Here is a 21,743-nt window from a genome sequence, read left to right as displayed (position 1 = left end):
GTGGGACAATGGCATTAGACTGGGAGGAATATTAAAGGATACAGGGATTGAGTGGGACAATGGGATTAGACTGGGAGGGATATTAAAGGATACAGGGATTGAATGGGACAGTGGGATTAGACTGGGAGGAATATTAAAGGATACAGGGATTGAGTGGGACAATGGGATTAGACTGGGAGGGATATTAAAGGATACAGGGATTGAATGGGACAGTGGGATTAGACTGGGAGGAATATTAAAGGATACAGGGATTGAATGGGACAGTGGGATTAGACTGGGAGGAATATTAAAGGATACAGGGATTGAATGGGACAGTGGGATTAGACTGGGAGGGATATTAAAGGACTCAGGGATTGAATGGGACAGTGGGATTAGACTGGGAGGGATATTAAAGGATACAGGGATTGAATGGGACAGTGGGATTAGACTGGGAGGAATATTAAAGGATACAGGGATTGAATGGCACAGTGGGATTAGACTAGGAGGGATATTAAAGGACTCAGGGATTGAATGGGACAGTGGGATTAGACTGGGAGGGATATTAAAGGACTCAGGGATTGAATGGGACAGTGGGATTAGACTGGGAGGGATATTAAAGGATACAGGGATTGAATGGGACAGTGGGATTAGACTAGGAGGGATATTAAAGGACTCAGGGATTGAATGGGACAGTGGGATTAGACTGGGAGGGATATTAAAGGATACAGGGATTGAATGGGACAATGGGATTAGACTGGGAGGGATATTAAAGGACTCAGGGATTGAATGGGACAGTGGGATTAGACTGGGAGGGATATTAAAGGATACAGGGATTGAATGGGACAATGGGATTAGACTGGGAGGGATATTAAAGGACTCAGGGATTGAATGGGACAGTGGGATTAGACTGGGAGGGATATTAAAGGATACAGGGATTGAATGGGACAGTGGGATTAGACTGGGAGGGATATTAAAGGATACAGGGATTGAATGGGACAGTGGGATTAGACTGGGAGGGATATTAAAGGATACAGGGATTGAATGGGACAGTGAGATTAGACTAGGAGGGATATTAAAGGACTCAGGGATTGAATGGGACAGTGGGATTAGACTGGGAGGAATATTAAAGGATACAGGGATTGAATGGGACAATGGGATTAGACTGGGAGGGATATTAAAGGACTCAGGGATTGAATGGGACAGTGGGATTAGACTGGGAGGGATATTAAAGGATACAGGGATTGAGTGGGACAATGGGATTAGACTGGGAGGGATATTAAAGGACTCAGGGATTGAATGGGACAGTGGGATTAGACTGGGAGGGATATTAAAGGATACAGGGATTGAGTGGGACAATGGGATTAGACTGGGAGGGATATTAAAGGACTCAGGGATTGAATGGGACAGTGGGATTAGACTGGGAGGGATATTAAAGGATACAGGGATTGAGTGGGACAGTGGGATTAGACTGGGAGGAATATTAAAGGATACAGGGATTGAGTGGGACAGTGGGATTAGACTGGGAGGGATATTAAAGGATACAGGGATTGAGTGGGACAATGGGATTAGACTGGGAGGGATATTAAAGGATACAGGGATTGAATGGGACAATGGGATTAGACTGGGAGGGATATTAAAGGATACAGGGATTGAGTGGGACAGTGGGATTAGACTGGGAGGGATATTAAAGGATACAGGGATTGAGTGGGACAGTGGGATTAGACTGGGAGGGATATTAAAGGATACAGGGATTGAATGGGACAGTGGGATTAGACTGGGAGGGATATTAAAGGATACAGGGATTGAGTGGGACAGTGGGATTAGACTGGGAGGAATATTAAAGGATACAGGGATTGAGTGGGACAGTGGGATTAGACTGGGAGGGATATTAAAGGACTCAGGGATTGAATGGGACAGTGGGATTAGACTGGGAGGGATATTAAAGGATACAGGGATTGAGTGGGACAGTGGGATTAGACTGGGTGGAATATTAAAGGATACAGGGATTGAGTGGGACAGTGGGATTAGACTGGGAGGGATATTAAAGGATACAGGGATTGAGTGGGACAATGGGATTAGACTGGGAGGGATATTAAAGGATACAGGGATTGAATGGGACAATGGGATTAGACTGGGAGGGATATTAAAGGATACAGGGATTGAGTGGGACAGTGGGATTAGACTGGGAGGGATATTAAAGGATACAGGGATTGAGTGGGACAGTGGGATTAGACTGGGAGGGATATTAAAGGATACAGGGATTGAATGGGACAGTGGGATTAGACTGGGAGGGATATTAATGGATACAGGGATTGAGTGGGACAGTGGGATTAGACTGGGAGGAATATTAAAGGATACAGGGATTGAGTGGGACAGTGGGATTAGACTGGGAGGGATATTAAAGGATACAGGGATTGAGTGGGACAATGGGATTAGACTGGGAGGGATATTAAAGGATACAGGGATTGAGTGGGACAGTGGGATTAGTCTGGGAGAAATATTAAAGGATACAGGGATTGAATGGGACAGTGGGATTAGTCTGGGAGCAATATTAAAGGATACAGGGATTGAATGGGACAGTGGGATTAGACTGGGAGGGATATTAAAGGATACAGGGATTGAATGGGACAGTGGGATTAGACTGCAAGGGATATTAGATTAGATTAGATTAGATTAGAGATACAACACTGAAACAGGCCCTTCGGCCCACCGAGTCTGTGCCGACCATCAACCACCCATTTATACTAATCCTACACTAATCCCATATTCCTACCAAACATCCCCACCTGTCCCTACGTTTCCCTACCACCTACCTATACTAGTGACAATTTATAATGGCCAATTAAAGGATACAGGGATTGAATGGGACAGTGGGATTAGACTGGGAGGGATATTAAAGGATACAAGATTGAATGGGACAGTGGGATTAGACTGGGAGGGATATTAAAGGATACAGGGATTGAGTGGGACAATGGGATTAGACTGGGAGGGATATTAAAGGACTCAGGGATTGAGTGGGACAATGGGATTAGACTGGGAGGGATATTAAAGGATACAGGGATTGAGTGGTACTGTGGGATTAGACTGGGAGGGATATTAAAGGATAACGATTGAATGGGACAGTGGGATTAGACTGGGAGGGATATTAAAGGATACAGGGATTGAATGGGACAGTGGGATCAGACTGGGAGGGATATTAAAGGATACAGGGATTGAGTGGGACAATGGGATTAGACTGGGAGGGATATTAAAGGACTCAGGGATTGAATGGGACAGTGGGATTAGACTGGGAGGGATATTAAAGGATACAGGGATTGAGTGGGACAATGGGATTAGACTGGGAGGGATATTAAAGGACTCAGGGATTGAATGGGACAGTGGGATTAGACTGGGAGGGATATTAAAGGATAACGATTGAATGGGACAGTGGGATTAGACTGGGAGGGATATTAAAGGATAACGATTGAATGGGACAGTGGGATTAGACTGGGAGGGATATTAAAGGATAACGATTGAATGGGACAGTGGGATTAGACTGGGAGGGATATTAAAGGATACAGGGATTGAATGGGACAGTGGGATCAGACTGGGAGGGATATTAAAGGATACAGGGATTGAGTGGGACAATGGGATTAGACTGGGAGGGATATTAAAGGACTCAGGGATTGAGTGGGACAGTGGGATTAGACTGGGAGGGATATTAAAGGATACAAGATTGAATGGGACAGTGGGATTAGACTGGGAGGGATATTAAAGGACTCAGGGATTGAGTGGGACAGTGGGATTAGACTGGGAGGGATATTACAGGATACAGGGATTGAGTGGGACAGTGGGATTGGACTGGGAGGGATATTAAAGGACTCAGGGATTGAGTGGGACAGTGGGATTAGACTGGGAGAGATATTACAGGATACAGGGATTGAGTGGGACAATGGGATTAGACTAGGAGGGATATTAAAGGATACAGGGATTGAGTGGTACTGTGGGATTAGACTGGGAGGGATATTAAAGGATAACGATTGAATGGGACAGTGGGATTAGACTGGGAGGGATATTAAAGGATACAGGGATTGAATGGGACAGTGGGATCAGACTGGGAGGGATATTAAAGGATACAGGGATTGAGTGGGACAATGGGATTAGACTGGGAGGGATATTAAAGGACTCAGGGATTGAATGGGACAGTGGGATTAGACTGGGAGGGATATTAAAGGACTCAGGGATTGAATGGGACAGTGGGATTAGACTGGGAGCGATATTAAAGGATACAGGGATTGAATGGGACAGTGGGATTAGACTGGGAGCGATATTAAAGGATACAGGAATTGAATGGGACAGTGGGATTAGACTGGGAGGGATATTAAAGGACTCAGGGATTGAATGGGACAGTGGGATTAGACTGGGAGGGATATTAAAGGACTCAGGGATTGAATGGGACAGTGGGATTAGACTGGGAGGGATATTAAAGGACTCAGGGATTGAATGGGACAGTGGGATTAGACTGGGAGCGATATTAAAGGATACAGGGATTGAATGGGACAGTGGGATTAGACTGGGAGCGATATTAAAGGATACAGGAATTGAATGGGACAGTGGGATTAGACTGGGAGGGATATTAAAGGACTCAGGGATTGAATGGGACAGTGGGATTAGACTGGGAGCGATATTAAAGGATACAGGAATTGAATGGGACAGTGGGATTAGACTGGGAGGGATATTAAAGGACTCAGGGATTGAATGGGACAGTGGGATTAGACTGGGAGGGATATTAAAGAATACAGGGATTGAATGGGACAGTGGGATTAGACTGGGAGGGATATTAAAGAATACAGGGATTGAATGGGACAGTGGGATTAGACTGGGAGGGATATTAAAGAATACAGGGATTGAATGGGACAGTGGGATTAGACTGGGAGGGATATTAAAGGACTCAGGGATTGAATGGGACAGTGGGATTAGACTGGGAGGGATATTAAAGAATACAGGGATTGAATGGGACAGTGGGATTAGACTGGGAGGGATATTAAAGGACTCAGGGATTGAATGGGACAGTGGGATTAGACTGGGAGGGATATTAAAGGACTCAGGGATTGAATGGGACAGTGGGATTAGACTGGGAGCGATATTAAAGGATACAGGAATTGAATGGGACAGTGGGATTAGACTGGGAGGGATATTAAAGGACTCAGGGATTGAATGGGACAGTGGGATTAGACTGGGAGCGATATTAAAGGATACAGGGATTGAATGGGACAGTGGGATTAGACTGGGAGGGATATTAAAGGACTCAGGGATTGAATGGGACAGTGGGATTAGACTGGGAGGGATATTAAAGAATACAGGGATTGAATGGGACAGTGGGATTAGACTGGGAGGGATATTAAAGGATACAGGGATTGAGTGGGACAATGGGATTAGACTGGGAGGGATATTAAAGGATACAGGGATTGAATGGGACAATGGGATTAGACTGGGAGGGATATTAAAGGATACAGGGATTGAGTGGGACAGTGGGATTAGACTGGGAGGGATATTAAAGGATACAGGGATTGAGTGGGACAGTGGGATTAGACTGGGAGGGATATTAAAGGATACAGGGATTGAATGGGACAGTGGGATTAGACTGGGAGGGATATTAATGGATACAGGGATTGAGTGGGACAGTGGGATTAGACTGGGAGGAATATTAAAGGATACAGGGATTGAGTGGGACAGTGGGATTAGACTGGGAGGGATATTAAAGGATACAGGGATTGAGTGGGACAATGGGATTAGACTGGGAGGGATATTAAAGGATACAGGGATTGAGTGGGACAGTGGGATTAGTCTGGGAGAAATATTAAAGGATACAGGGATTGAATGGGACAGTGGGATTAGTCTGGGAGCAATATTAAAGGATACAGGGATTGAATGGGACAGTGGGATTAGACTGGGAGGGATATTAAAGGATACAGGGATTGAATGGGACAGTGGGATTAGACTGCAAGGGATATTAGATTAGATTAGATTAGATTAGAGATACAACACTGAAACAGGCCCTTCGGCCCACCGAGTCTGTGCCGACCATCAACCACCCATTTATACTAATCCTACACTAATCCCATATTCCTACCAAACATCCCCACCTGTCCCTACGTTTCCCTACCACCTACCTATACTAGTGACAATTTATAATGGCCAATTAAAGGATACAGGGATTGAATGGGACAGTGGGATTAGACTGGGAGGGATATTAAAGGATACAAGATTGAATGGGACAGTGGGATTAGACTGGGAGGGATATTAAAGGATACAGGGATTGAGTGGGACAATGGGATTAGACTGGGAGGGATATTAAAGGACTCAGGGATTGAGTGGGACAATGGGATTAGACTGGGAGGGATATTAAAGGATACAGGGATTGAGTGGTACTGTGGGATTAGACTGGGAGGGATATTAAAGGATAACGATTGAATGGGACAGTGGGATTAGACTGGGAGGGATATTAAAGGATACAGGGATTGAATGGGACAGTGGGATCAGACTGGGAGGGATATTAAAGGATACAGGGATTGAGTGGGACAATGGGATTAGACTGGGAGGGATATTAAAGGACTCAGGGATTGAATGGGACAGTGGGATTAGACTGGGAGGGATATTAAAGGATACAGGGATTGAGTGGGACAATGGGATTAGACTGGGAGGGATATTAAAGGACTCAGGGATTGAATGGGACAGTGGGATTAGACTGGGAGGGATATTAAAGGATAACGATTGAATGGGACAGTGGGATTAGACTGGGAGGGATATTAAAGGATAACGATTGAATGGGACAGTGGGATTAGACTGGGAGGGATATTAAAGGATAACGATTGAATGGGACAGTGGGATTAGACTGGGAGGGATATTAAAGGATACAGGGATTGAATGGGACAGTGGGATCAGACTGGGAGGGATATTAAAGGATACAGGGATTGAGTGGGACAATGGGATTAGACTGGGAGGGATATTAAAGGACTCAGGGATTGAGTGGGACAGTGGGATTAGACTGGGAGGGATATTAAAGGATACAAGATTGAATGGGACAGTGGGATTAGACTGGGAGGGATATTAAAGGACTCAGGGATTGAGTGGGACAGTGGGATTAGACTGGGAGGGATATTACAGGATACAGGGATTGAGTGGGACAGTGGGATTGGACTGGGAGGGATATTAAAGGACTCAGGGATTGAGTGGGACAGTGGGATTAGACTGGGAGAGATATTACAGGATACAGGGATTGAGTGGGACAATGGGATTAGACTAGGAGGGATATTAAAGGATACAGGGATTGAGTGGTACTGTGGGATTAGACTGGGAGGGATATTAAAGGATAACGATTGAATGGGACAGTGGGATTAGACTGGGAGGGATATTAAAGGATACAGGGATTGAATGGGACAGTGGGATCAGACTGGGAGGGATATTAAAGGATACAGGGATTGAGTGGGACAATGGGATTAGACTGGGAGGGATATTAAAGGACTCAGGGATTGAATGGGACAGTGGGATTAGACTGGGAGGGATATTAAAGGACTCAGGGATTGAATGGGACAGTGGGATTAGACTGGGAGCGATATTAAAGGATACAGGGATTGAATGGGACAGTGGGATTAGACTGGGAGCGATATTAAAGGATACAGGAATTGAATGGGACAGTGGGATTAGACTGGGAGGGATATTAAAGGACTCAGGGATTGAATGGGACAGTGGGATTAGACTGGGAGGGATATTAAAGGACTCAGGGATTGAATGGGACAGTGGGATTAGACTGGGAGGGATATTAAAGGACTCAGGGATTGAATGGGACAGTGGGATTAGACTGGGAGCGATATTAAAGGATACAGGGATTGAATGGGACAGTGGGATTAGACTGGGAGCGATATTAAAGGATACAGGAATTGAATGGGACAGTGGGATTAGACTGGGAGGGATATTAAAGGACTCAGGGATTGAATGGGACAGTGGGATTAGACTGGGAGCGATATTAAAGGATACAGGAATTGAATGGGACAGTGGGATTAGACTGGGAGGGATATTAAAGGACTCAGGGATTGAATGGGACAGTGGGATTAGACTGGGAGGGATATTAAAGAATACAGGGATTGAATGGGACAGTGGGATTAGACTGGGAGGGATATTAAAGAATACAGGGATTGAATGGGACAGTGGGATTAGACTGGGAGGGATATTAAAGAATACAGGGATTGAATGGGACAGTGGGATTAGACTGGGAGGGATATTAAAGGACTCAGGGATTGAATGGGACAGTGGGATTAGACTGGGAGGGATATTAAAGAATACAGGGATTGAATGGGACAGTGGGATTAGACTGGGAGGGATATTAAAGGACTCAGGGATTGAATGGGACAGTGGGATTAGACTGGGAGGGATATTAAAGGACTCAGGGATTGAATGGGACAGTGGGATTAGACTGGGAGCGATATTAAAGGATACAGGAATTGAATGGGACAGTGGGATTAGACTGGGAGGGATATTAAAGGACTCAGGGATTGAATGGGACAGTGGGATTAGACTGGGAGCGATATTAAAGGATACAGGGATTGAATGGGACAGTGGGATTAGACTGGGAGGGATATTAAAGGACTCAGGGATTGAATGGGACAGTGGGATTAGACTGGGAGGGATATTAAAGAATACAGGGATTGAATGGGACAGTGGGATTAGACTGGGAGGGATATTAAAGGACTCAGGGATTGAATGGGACAGTGGGATTAGACTGGGAGGGATATTAAAGGACTCAGGGATTGAATGGGACAGTGGGATTAGACTGGGAGCGATATTAAAGGATACAGGAATTGAATGGGACAGTGGGATTAGACTGGGAGGGATATTAAAGGACTCAGGGATTGAATGGGACAGTGGGATTAGACTGGGAGCGATATTAAAGGATACAGGGATTGAATGGGACAGTGGGATTAGACTGGGAGGGATATTAAAGTATACAGGGATTGAATGGGACAGTGGGATTAGACTGGGAGGAATATTAAAGGATACAGGGATTGAGTGGGACAGTGGGATTAGACTGGGAGGAATATTAAAGGATACAGGGATTGTGTGGGACAGTGGGATTAGACTGGGAGGAATATTAAAGGATACAGGGATTGAATGGGACAGTGGGATTAGACTGGGAGGAATATTATACAGGGATTGAGTGGGACAGTGGGATTAGACTGGGAGGGATATTAAAGGACTCAGGGATTGAATGGGACAATGGGATTAGACTGGGAGGAATATTAAAGGACTCAGGGATTGTGGGACAATGGGATTAGACTGGGAGGGATATTAAAGGACTCAGGGATTGAATGGGACAGTGGGATTAGACTGGGAGGAATATTAAAGGACTCAGGGATTGAATGGGACAGTGGGATTAGACTGGGAGGAATATTAAAGGATACAGGGATTGAATGGGACAGTGGGATTAGACTGGGAGGGATATTAAAGGATACAGGGATTGAGTGGGACAATGGGATTAGACTGGGAGGGATATTAAAGGACTCAGGGATTGAATGGGACAGTGGAATTAGACTGGGAGGAATATTAAAGGATACAGGAATTGAATGGGACAGTGGGATTAGACTGGGAGGAATATTAAAGGACTCAGGGATTAAATGGGACAGTGGGATTGGACTGGGAGCGATATTAAAGGACTCAGGGATTGAATGGGACAGTGGAATTAGACTGGGAGGGATATTAAAGGATACAGGGATTGAATGGGACAGTGGGATTAGACTGGGAGGGATATTAAAGGATACAGGGATTGAGTGGGACAGTGGGATTAGACTGGGAGGAATATTAAAGGATACAGGAATTGAATGGGACAGTGGGATTAGACTGGGAGGGATATTAAAGGATACAGGGATTGAGTGGGACAGTGGGATTAGACTGGGAGGAATATTAAAGGATACAGGAATTGAATGGGACAGTGGGATTAGACTGGGAGGGATATTAAAGGATACAGGGATTGAGTGGGACAGTGGGATTAGACTGGGAGGAATATTAAAGGACTCAGGGATTGAGTGGGACAGTGGGATTAGACTGGGAGGGATATTAAAGGATAACGATTGAATGGGACAGTGGGATTAGACTGGGAGGGATATTAAAGGATACAGGGATTGAGTGGGACAGTGGGATTAGACTGGGAGGAATATTAAATGATACAGGGATTGAATGGGACAGTGGGATTAGACTGGGAGGGATATTAAAGGATACAGGGATTGAGTGGGACAGTGGGATTAGACTGGGAGGGATATTAAAGGTTACAGGGATTGAATGGGACAGTGGGATTAGACTGGGAGGAATATTAAAGGATAACGATTGAATGGGACAGTGGGATTAGACTGGGAGGGATATTAAAGGATACAGGGATTGAGTGGGACAGTGGGATTAGACTGGGAGGAATATTAAAGGATAACGATTGAATGGGACAGTGGGATTAGACTGGGAGGGATATTAAAGGATACAGGGATTGAGTGGGACAGTGGGATTAGACTGGGAGGGATATTAAAGGTTACAGGGATTGAATGGGACAGTGGGATTAGACTGGGAGGAATATTAAAGGATAACGATTGAATGGGACAGTGGGATTAGACTGGGAGGGATATTAAAGGATAACGATTGAATAGGACAGTGGGATTAGACTGGGTGGGATATTAAAGGTTACAGGGATTGAATGGAACAGTGGGATCAGACTGGGTGGGATATTAAAGGATACAGGAATTGAATGGGACAGTGGGATTAGACTGGGAGGGATATTAAAGGATACAGGGATTGAGTGGGACAGTGGGATTAGACTGGGAGGAATATTAAAGGATACAGGAATTGAATGGGACAGTGGGATTAGACTGGGAGGGATATTAAAGGATACAGGGATTGAGTGGGACAGTGGGATTAGACTGGGAGGAATATTAAAGGACTCAGGGATTGAGTGGGACAGTGGGATTAGACTGGGAGGGATATTAAAGGATAACGATTGAATGGGACAGTGGGATTAGACTGGGAGGGATATTAAAGGATACAGGGATTGAGTGGGACAGTGGGATTAGACTGGGAGGAATATTAAAGGATACAGGGATTGAATGGGACAGTGGGATTAGACTGGGAGGGATATTAAAGGATACAGGGATTGAGTGGGCAGTGGGATTAGACTGGGAGGGATATTAAAGGTTACAGGGATTGAATGGGACAGTGGGATTAGACTGGGAGGAATATTAAAGGATAACGATTGAATGGGACAGTGGGATTAGACTGGGAGGGATATTAAAGGATACAGGGATTGAGTGGGACAGTGGGATTAGACTGGGAGGAATATTAAAGGATAACGATTGAATGGGACAGTGGGATTAGACTGGGAGGGATATTAAAGGATACAGGGATTGAGTGGGACAGTGGGATTAGACTGGGAGGGATATTAAAGGTTACAGGGATTGAATGGGACAGTGGGATTAGACTGGGAGGGATATTAAAGGATAACGATTGAATGGGACAGTGGGATTAGACTGGGAGGGATATTAAAGGATAACGATTGAATAGGACAGTGGGATTAGACTGGGTGGGATATTAAAGGTTACAGGGATTGAATGGGACAGTGGGATCAGACTGGGTGGGATATTAAAGGTTACAGGGATTGAATGGGACAGTGGGATTAGACTGGGAGGGATATTAAAGGATACAGGGATTGAGTGGGACAGTGGGATTAGACTGGGAGGGATATTAAAGGTTACAGGGATTGAATGGGACAGTGGGATTAAACTGGGAGGAATATTAAAGGATAACGATTGAATGGGACAGTGGGATTAGACTGGGAGGGATATTAAAGGATAACGATTGAATAGGACAGTGGGATTAGACTGGGTGGGATATTAAAGGTTACAGGGATTGAATGGGACAGTGGGATCAGACTGGGTGGGATATTAAAGGTTACAGGGATTGAATGGGACAGTGGGATTAGTTTGGGAGGGATATTAAAGTATACAGGGATTGAATGGGACAGTGGGATTAGACTGGGAGGAATATTAAAGGTTACAGGGATTGAATGGGACAGTGGGATTAGTTTGGGAGGGATATTAAAGTATACAGGGATTGAATGGGACAGTGGGATTAGACTGGGAGGAATATTAAAGGATACAGGGATTGAATGGGACAGTGGGATTAGACTGGGTGGGATATTAAAGGTTACAGGGATTGAATGGGACAGTGGGATCGGACTGGGTGGGATATTAAAGGTTACAGGGATTGAATGGGACAGTGGGATTGGACTGGGTGGGATATTAAAGGTTAGAGGGATTGAATGGGACAGTGGGATCGGACTGGGTGGGATATTAAAGGTTACAGGGATTGAATGGGACAGTGGGATCGGACTGGGTGGGATATTAAAGGTTACAGGGATTGAATGGGACAGTGGGATCGGACTGGGTGGGATATTAAAGGTTACAGGGATTGAATGGGACAGTGGGATCGGACTGGGTGGGATATTAAAGGTTACAGGGATTGAATGGGACAGTGGGATCGGACTGGGTGGGATATTAAAGGTTACAGGGATTGAATGGGACAGTGGGATCGGACTGGGTGGGATATTAAAGGTTACAGGGATTGAATGGGACAGTGGGATCGGACTGGGTGGGATACTGTTGTAAATAGAAGTTGTGGTTATTTAAATGGAGACTTTAATGCGCTGGATTACTGACGTGTCTGTTCATGTGAAGTGACTGCATTAGTAACACACTTGATGGAATAATCCATGTAACAAAAGTAAAAAAACTCTTGAAAACCCTTTTGATCAGTAAATTGTGTGAGCTTGTTTAAGTACACAACAAGCCACATTGAAAAATTAACAGAAAGAGCAGCACAGTGGCGCAGTGGTTAGCACTGCAGCCTCACAGCTCCAGCGACCTGGGTTCAATTCTGGGTACTGCCTGTGTGGAGTTTGCAAGTTCTCCCTGTGAACTGTGTGGGTTTCCTCCGGGTGCTCCAGTTTTCTCCCACATGCCAAAGACTTGCAGGTTGATAGGTAAATTAGCCATTATAAATTGCCCCTAGTTTAGGAAGGTGGAGATGTGGTAGGAATATGGGATTAGTGTATGGTTTGTATAAATGGGTGGTTGATGGTCAGCATAGACTCAATGGGCTGAAGGGCCTGTTTCCGTGCTGTATCTCTAAATAAATAAATAAAATTAACTGTGTTTGGAAGGGTTGATATTTTTTCAAAACAGAAAATGTCGGGTATACTCTGCAGGTGGATCTCTGCTTCTAAGAAAGCGATTGGTTATCACATCATCTTAACTCGAATTCTGATTGAACTGCTGGGTGATTCCAACATTTGTAATTTTTATTTCAGATTTCTGGCATTGTATTTTTTTGAATTTTTAGGTCTTGATATACAACATGGTAAATGCCCGGAATGATCTAAAGGGGAGTGGCCATTGAATCCGGTACCAGTAGTTAGGAGAATGACACAGGCCCTTGAAACACTTACAGAATCCACCAAGATGAAAGTATTTGTGTTCCACTGGGGAGCCCGGAGCCGCTGGTACCTGACGCTTATCTCATAACGGATGTTGGGCTCAAAGCAGAAAGGTGTTGAAATCATGACATACCTGTAGGATAAACAGAGAACCATTCATGGCAAGGGATGCTCATACACCACAGAACAAACACATACACTGACTGCTACAGACTAATAGGCACAAGGACACAAATATAACACTAATGAAAGACTTGTATTTCTATAGTGCCTTTCACAATCTCAGAATGTCCCAAAGTGCTTAACAGCCAGTGAAGTACTTTTTGAAGTGTAGTCACGGTTGTAATATGGCAAACACAGCAGCCAATTTGTGCACAGCAAGCTCCCACAAACATCAATTTGATAATGATCAGATAATCTGTTTTAGTGACGTTGTTTGAGGAATAAATATTGGCCAGGACACCAGGAAGAACTCCCCTGCTCTTCTTCAAATTAGTGCCATGGTATCTTTTACATCCACCTGAGAAGGCAGACGGGGATTTGGTTTAATGTCTCATCCAAAAGCTAGCACCTCTGACAGTGCAGCGCTCCCTCGGTACTGAACTGGAGTGGCAGCTTAGATTTTTGTGCATACGTTTCTTACACATTCATAACTCCTGTTCAATAGTAATAAATATAGGAGTAATTATCCAGTAACATTATACACAGGGGCTACTGTTCTCTAGAATATATCCAGGGGCTGCTATTCTGTTTAATATACACAGGGACTGGGACTAGCAGCCCCTCTGCATATTATAGAGTCTATAAAATACATAGGGGCTGCTAGTCTCTATAATATACACAGGAGCTGCTATTCTCTGTAATATACACAGGAGCTGCTGTTCTCTATAATATACACAGGAGCTGCTATTCTCTGTAATATACACAGGAGCTGCTATTCTCTGTAATATACACAGGAGCTGCTATTCTCTGTAATATACACAGGAGCTGCTATTCTCTGTAATATACACAGGAGCTGCTATTCTCTATAATATACACAGGAGCTGCTGTTCTCTATAATATACACAGGAGCTGCTATTCTCTATAATATACACAGGAGCTGCTATTCTCTGTAATATACACAGGAGCTGCTATTCTCTGTAATATACACAGGAGCTGCTATTCTCTATAATATACACAGGAGCTGCTATTCTCTGTAATATACACAGGAGCTGCTATTCTCTGTAATATACACAGGAGCTGCTATTCTCTGTAATATACACAGGAGCTGCTATTCTCTGTAATATACACAGGAGCTGCTGTTCTCTATAATATACACAGGAGCTGCTGTTCTCTATAATATACACAGGAGCTGCTATTCTCTATAATATACACAGGAGCTGCTATTCTCTATAATATACACAGGAGCTGCTATTCTCTATAATATACACAGGAGCTGCTATTCTCTATAATATACACAGGAGCTGCTGTCCTCTATAATATACACAGGAGCTGCTATTCTCTATAATATACACAGGAGCTGCTGTTCTCTATAATATACACAGGAGCTGCTATTCTCTATAATATACACAGGAGCTGCTATTCTCTATAATATACACAGGAGCTGCTATTCTCTATAATATACACAGGAGCTGCTGTTCTCTATAATATACACAGGAGCTGCTATTCTCTATAATATACACAGGAGCTGCTATTCTCTATAATATACACAGGAGCTGCTGTTCTCTATAATATCCACAGGAGCTGCTATTCTCTATAATATACACAGGAGCTGCTATTCTCTATAATATACACAGGAGCTGCTGTTCTCTATAATATACACAGGAGCTGCTATTCTCTATAATATACACAGGAGCTGCTATTCTCTATAATATACACAGGAGCTGCTGTTCTCTATAATATCCACAGGAGCTGCTATTCTCTATAATATACACAGGAGCTGCTATTCTCTATAATATACACAGGAGCTGCTATTCTCTATAATATACACAGGAGCTGCTATTCTCTATAATATACACAGGAGCTGCTGTTCTCTATAATATACACAGGAGCTGCTGTTCTCTATAATATACACAGTGGATGCTATTCCCAATAATATACAGAGGTTATAAAAACAAGAAATGCTGGAAATACTCAGCAGGTCTGGCAGCATCTGTAGAGAGAGAAACAGAGTTAATGTTTCAGGTCAGTGACCCTTCATCAGAACTGGCCAATAGACAGAGGTTCCTTTCTAAGTCCGCTTTTCAAAAATTTCCACTGATCTCCTCTGCTCCTGTCTTTGTGGTTTACTTTGAAGCAATGTTCCTTCATCATCCAGGAACTTTTGAGCTACTGATGATGTTCTCTCCTTTATGGCTGTAATATGTAACAATGCTGATTCACAGAGTAGTCAGGTGGCGCTAAAAATGCTTGGTTAAACATTTTAGGTTTTGACTGTGGTCCCCACTGAAACAGGGCCCCATCTGGCTTTGTGAGAATTTGCCAGGTTTTGGTGAGCATTTATATATTTCCAATTCATTGCATTCACGGTTTTTTAACCACTAATAGTTCAAGGTCCATTAATTGTGCTTTGAGCAATGTTGTGACATGACTCAATATGACAGATCCCAGTAAGAGACTCTGTTCCAAAGACAATGGAATAGTCTGTTGAGCTTCTACAAGTTGTAGTCAATCAGACACAACCCTTTGGAAACTGAAGGAAATTTCCATTCTTTTGTTGCTTTCTAAAAGGATTCTGTCAATCGTCCTTTCCTAGTTAATCAACAGCCGATTATCAACAAACAGTCGTGAACTTGAGTTAAATTGGTGATAATTGAACAAAATGATGAAAATTCAAGCTTTCTTCCAAAGACTGCTCATGGCTAATGTATCAGATAACACCGACCAGAACCATCCTGGAACTCCCTTCCTAACAGCACTGTGGGTCTACCTTCCCCAAATGAACTGCAGCGGTTTAAGAAGGCAGCTCACCACCACCTTCTCAAGGGTAATTAGGGATGGGCAATAAATGCTGGCCTGGCCAGCGACACCCACATCCCATGAATGAATAAAAAAAAAAATCAGACGATCTTTTCCTAAGTAGTGACAATTGGGCATGGACTTATTTTGGGTGTATAAAATATACCTTTAATAGATGTTGAAATAAATGGGACCAAGGCGCAATTATTTAAAATTTCCTGTAATCATAGAATGATACACTACAAATGGAGACCATTCGGCCCATTGTGCCTGTGCTGGCTCTTTGAAAGAGCTATCCAATTAGTCCCACTCCCTTTTTCCCCATTGCCCTGCAAATTTTTCCCCCTCAAGTATTTATCTAATTCACTTTTGAAAGTTACTATTGAATCTGCTTCCACCGTCCTTTCAGGCAGCGCGTTCCAGATCACAACAACTCACTGTGTGAAAAAAAAACAATTCATGTCACTTCTGCTTCTTTTGCCTTAAATCTGTGTCCCTCTGGTTACTGACCCGACTGCAACTGGAAACAGTTTCTCCTAATTTACTCTATCAAAATCCTCCGTAAATTTGAACATCTCTATGAAATCTCCATTAACCTTCCCTGCTCTAAGGAGAATAAACCCAGGCAACCCAGTCTCTCCACGTCACTGAGGTCTCTCCTCCCTGGCACCGTCCTCGTAAATCTCCCCTGCAACCTCTCCAAGGAATATCTTAAATGAGCCCTTAGCATAAATCAGTGAGGAAACTTTGAGGCTCCACATGGCAACTGTTGTCAGGTATTACTGGGAGATGGCCCATGAACCCACATGTTCATCCAGCATTCAGTTGGGTTTCACAGAGGTAAGTAATTGTTTACAAGCTTGGCTCCGCCAACTGGATAAGCCACCATTCAAAATTGTTCCCATCTATCAATATTGGCGACCACACTCTGGAAGTGGTTCAAGAGTTCACCTACCTAGGCTCAACTATCACCAGTAACCTGTCTCACGATGCAGAATTAAACAAGCGCATGGGAAAGGCTTCCACTGCTATGTCCAGACTGGCCAAGAGAATGTGCGAAAATGGTGCACTGACACAGAACACAAAAGTCCAAGTGTATCAGGCCTGTGTCCTCAGTACCTTGCTCTACGGCAGCGAGGCCTGGACAATGTACGTCAGCCAAGAGCGACGTCTCAATTCATTCCATCTTTGCTGCCTCCGGAAAATCCTTGGCATCAGGTGGCAGAACCGTATCTCCAACACAGAAGTCCTCGAGGCGGCCAACATCCCCAGCATATACACCCTACTAAGCCGGCGGTGCCTGAGATGGCTTGGCCATGTGAGCCGCATGGAAGATGGCAGGATCCCCAAAGACACATTGTACAGCGAGCTCGTCACTGGTACCAGACCCACCGGCCGTCCATGGCTCCGCTTTAAAGACATCTGCAAACGCGACATGAAGCCTTGTGACATTGATCACAAGTTGTGGGAGTCAGTTGCCAGCGATCGCCAGAGCTGGCGGACAGCCATAAAGGTGGGGCTAAAGCGTGGTGAGTCGAAGAGACTTAGCAGTTGGCAGGAAAAAAGACAGAGGCGCAAGGGGAGAGCCAACTGTGTAACAGCCCCGACAACCAATTTTATCTGCAGCACCTGTGGAAGAGTCTGTCACTCTAGAATTGGCCTTTATAGCCACTCCAGGCGCTGCTTCACAAACCACTGACCACCTCCAGGCGCTTACCCATTGTCTCTCGAGACAAGGAGGCCCAAAAGAAAGAAGAAAATTGTTCCTGCTGTGATCAGATTGAGACAACGTATGGAGACATTTTACAGAGAGTTGTTCTGCTAATTGTGGTCTTGTATATAATTAATTCCATTGTTTATTCTCTCAATGTTACCTGAGGTACAGTTCAAAAGTTTGTGTTTATACAAAAAAATTCACATCTGCATACAAAGTACAGTACTTGCTGCTGCTAATAACAGTGTCTCAGGGAATTATTGCTGTAATGTGGGGGGTCTGACATGTATGCAACACCAAAGAAACCCATCAACCAACTCAGCTTCCACCCGACAGACAGACTCCTTGATCTATCAGGGAGTCAAGAGTTATGGAGGGGCGGGGGGAATGACAGGAATGTTAAGGCCACAATCAGATCAGCCATGATCTTATTGAATGGCAGAGCAGGCTCAAAGGGCTGAATGGCCTACTCCTGCCCCTATTTCTTATGACCTTATTCCAGCCTTACCACTGCCTCGCCCAACATTCAGCTGATCTCCACTCATCACTCTCCCTCCACCCAACCAACGCAGAGTGATCCAGGAAGAGAGTGCTTCTTAAACCAAGTGCTAAATCGAGGAATTGGTGCAAGTGGGATTTCTCTGGTAAGTATTTCTGAAGCTGTAATTTAGCTTAACAGTTAGAAATTGACTTAGAACTTTAAAACTGAAAAAGAAACTGCAAGTTAGTTAAGATACCAAGTTCAATTCCGAAGAAGGGTCACTGACCCGAAACGTGAACTCTGCTTCTCTTTCCACAGATGCTGCCAGACCTGCTGAGTGATTCCAGCGTTTCTTGTTTTTATATCAGTAACTGCTTGTCAGTGGCAGTTAACTGTCAATCAGCTGAAAGTGGTTGCCTGAATAAGTGTTAATGACTTAGCAGTTGTAACTTGGTGTGAGTCATAAACTCTGTATATAAGTAGACAGAGTTTGTGACCACATAGTGGGAGTATGGAGCGTTTTAGAAACACAGTGCTTTGTAGATTGAATACTAAAATCAGGAATTTTGTGCAGGGGGGGGGGAAAGGTGCTACTGTTTTTTATTTTACCTCCAGTCACTGATGAGTGTTCTTTTGTCTCCGAGCTATGAGATTGTAACTTGCTATTATTTGAGCTAGCTAGTTACTAATTTAGTAAAGTAATCAAATAAATAAGGTTAGACAGATATGGCAAAGATGGTGGTGTGACACCTTCTCCTTTGTTATCTCTTGCCCCACCCCCGGCTCACTTGCTTATAACCTGTGACTTTTCTAATATTTGTCAGTTCCGAAGAAGGGTCACTGACCCGAAACGTTAACTCTGCTTCTCTTTTCACAGATGCTGCCAGACCTGCTGAGTGGTTCCAGCATTTCTTGTTTTTATTTCACTAAATCACTCCTCAGTTTAGTAAAATTGGCCTTGCCCCAATTGAGAACTCTAACTCCTGTTCTATCTCTGTCATTTTCCATAATTATGTTAAAACTGACTGAATTATGATCACTACCACCAAAATGCTCTCCCACTGCCACTCCTTCCACCTGCCCATCTTCATTTCCTAAAACTAAGTCTAAAACTCCACCCTCTCTTGTTGGACTTGCTACATACTGATGGGGATCATGGCAGGGAGAGCCAGAGAAAGCCTCCAGCAGAGGTCTGCCATGGGCCTCGATGGCAGGAAGGCCCGGCCCAATATTGTTGGCGAGGCCTCGTGGCGGCACCCCCCCCCCCCCCCTCCGCCGCTTGGTGATAGGAGCCAAATTTGCGGAATTGAATTTATTTAAATAAGTGAATTAATTACTTACCTGCTTCCACCGTCTGTTCCAGTGCCATATTGGTGCGGGTGGCCGGCATTCCCGCGTCTTTGGATCCCCATCCGGGGATCTAAGGTGGAATACTGGTGGGGAGGGGGAGCGGGGTCAAATTAATTTCATTGGGCTAGGGGGTGTTGGGAAGGGGTAAAGTTTAAAGTTGATGAACTTTGGGGGAGGTTGGTTGGGAGCACAAGGTGAATGTTTTGCGGAGGTGGGGGGAGAAGGAAGGTTATTATTTTCACGGTTATTGAGGGGGGGGGGGTGGTGGGAGAGGGTCAGGATAAATTTATTTAATTTTTTAATTTCACTGCAACTTTAAAAATTTAAATTAAATGGAAGGGCTCGAAGCCCTTTTAAAACTGGCATCAGCACCTACACAAAGGCTGCTGACACCATTGCTGGGAATGGACCACCCGCCCCCTGCATGTCATCAGGGCTGGGGCTGGGGGGGAGAGACCATTCGCCCTGGTCATTTACATGAGCCACAGCGCTGAATATTGCAGTGGCTCTGTGATGTGCGGTCCTCACGGGCGGACTACCATTTTTGAATAAAATCCAGCCCAGCAGACTGGAGGATGGTAGACTGTGCAGTGGTGTTCCCCAAGGGTCAGTCATAGGAACGCCGCTTGCTGTGTTTTTGCTCTATAAAAATGACTTGGATCTTGGAATAGAGTAGAATTTCAAAATTTATTTGATCAACCCTAACTTAGGCAAGGCAAACAATGAGGATGATATGAACTGCCTGCAACAGGACATAGATAGACTAGCAGAATGGGCAGAGAAGTGGCAGATGAAATTTAATACAGACAAGTGTGAGGTGATGCATTTTGGCAGAAGGAATAGGGAGAGGCAATATATACTTAATGGCACAGTTCTAAAGAGTGTGCAGGAACAGAGGGACCTGGGGGTGTATGTACATTGATCTTTGAAGGTGACAGGATATATTGACAGAGAGGTTAGCAAAGCATGTGGGATCTTGGGCTTCATAAATAGAGGCATTGAGTACAAAAGCAGGGAAGTTATGCTGAACCTTTATAAAGCTCTGGTTAGGCTCCAACTGGAGTATTGTGTCCAGTTCTGGTCACCACACTTCAGGAAGGATGTGAGGGTCCTTGAGAGGGTGCAGAGGAGATTTACCAGAATGGTTTCAGGAATGGAGGATTTTAGTTAGTAGGTTAGATTGGAAAAGCTGGGGTTGTTTTCTCTGGAGCAAAGGAGATTGAGGGGAGATTTGATAGAGGTGTACAAGATTATGACAGGCTTAGATAAGTTAGACAAGGAAAAACTGTTCCCATTAGTTGATGGTACACGGACTCGGGGACACAGATTAAAGGTTTTGGGCAAGAAATGCAGGGGGAATGTGAGGAAGAACTTTTTTTATGCAGCAGGTGGTAATCATCTGGAACTTATTGTCTCTGCTTCCACCACCCTCGTGGGCAATCAAAGACTTGGGTGTACTCGTACGGGGAACACAATAATTTAGCATGCAGGTACAGCAAGCAACTAAGAAGGCAAATGGAATGTTTGCCTTTATTGCAAGGGAATTGGCGTAAAAGAATGAGCAAGTCTTGCTACAATTACACAGGGCTTTGGTGAGACCACAACTGGAATACTGTGTGCAGTTTTGGTCTCCATATTTAAGGAAGGATATACTTGCAATGGAGGCGGTACAGCAAAGGTTCACTAGACTGGTTCCTGGGATGAGATGGGTTGTCTTAGGATGAGAGGCTGAGTAAATTGGGCCTATATTCACCGGAGTT

At 44.3% G+C, this 21,743-nt stretch overlaps 1 protein-coding gene across 3 annotated transcripts in view; it reads right to left on the bottom strand.

The window, feature by feature from the left end:
* The window catches only part of lamb2l (laminin, beta 2-like), a 321,168-nt gene that overhangs the window by 89,359 nt on the left and 210,066 nt on the right, over positions 1-21,743 (bottom strand). For all 3 annotated transcript variants that reach the window (XM_068052201.1, XM_068052200.1, XM_068052202.1), the window contains exon 18: positions 13,493-13,613. In XM_068052201.1, the coding sequence (XP_067908302.1) occupies positions 13,493-13,613 (121 nt within the window). The remainder of the gene's footprint in view (positions 1-13,492; positions 13,614-21,743) is intronic.

This window comes from Heterodontus francisci, chromosome 19 (genome assembly GCF_036365525.1).
Source record: "Heterodontus francisci isolate sHetFra1 chromosome 19, sHetFra1.hap1, whole genome shotgun sequence".
NCBI lineage: Eukaryota > Metazoa > Chordata > Chondrichthyes > Heterodontiformes > Heterodontidae > Heterodontus > Heterodontus francisci.
This window is presented reverse-complemented; position numbering and strand designations above follow the sequence as displayed.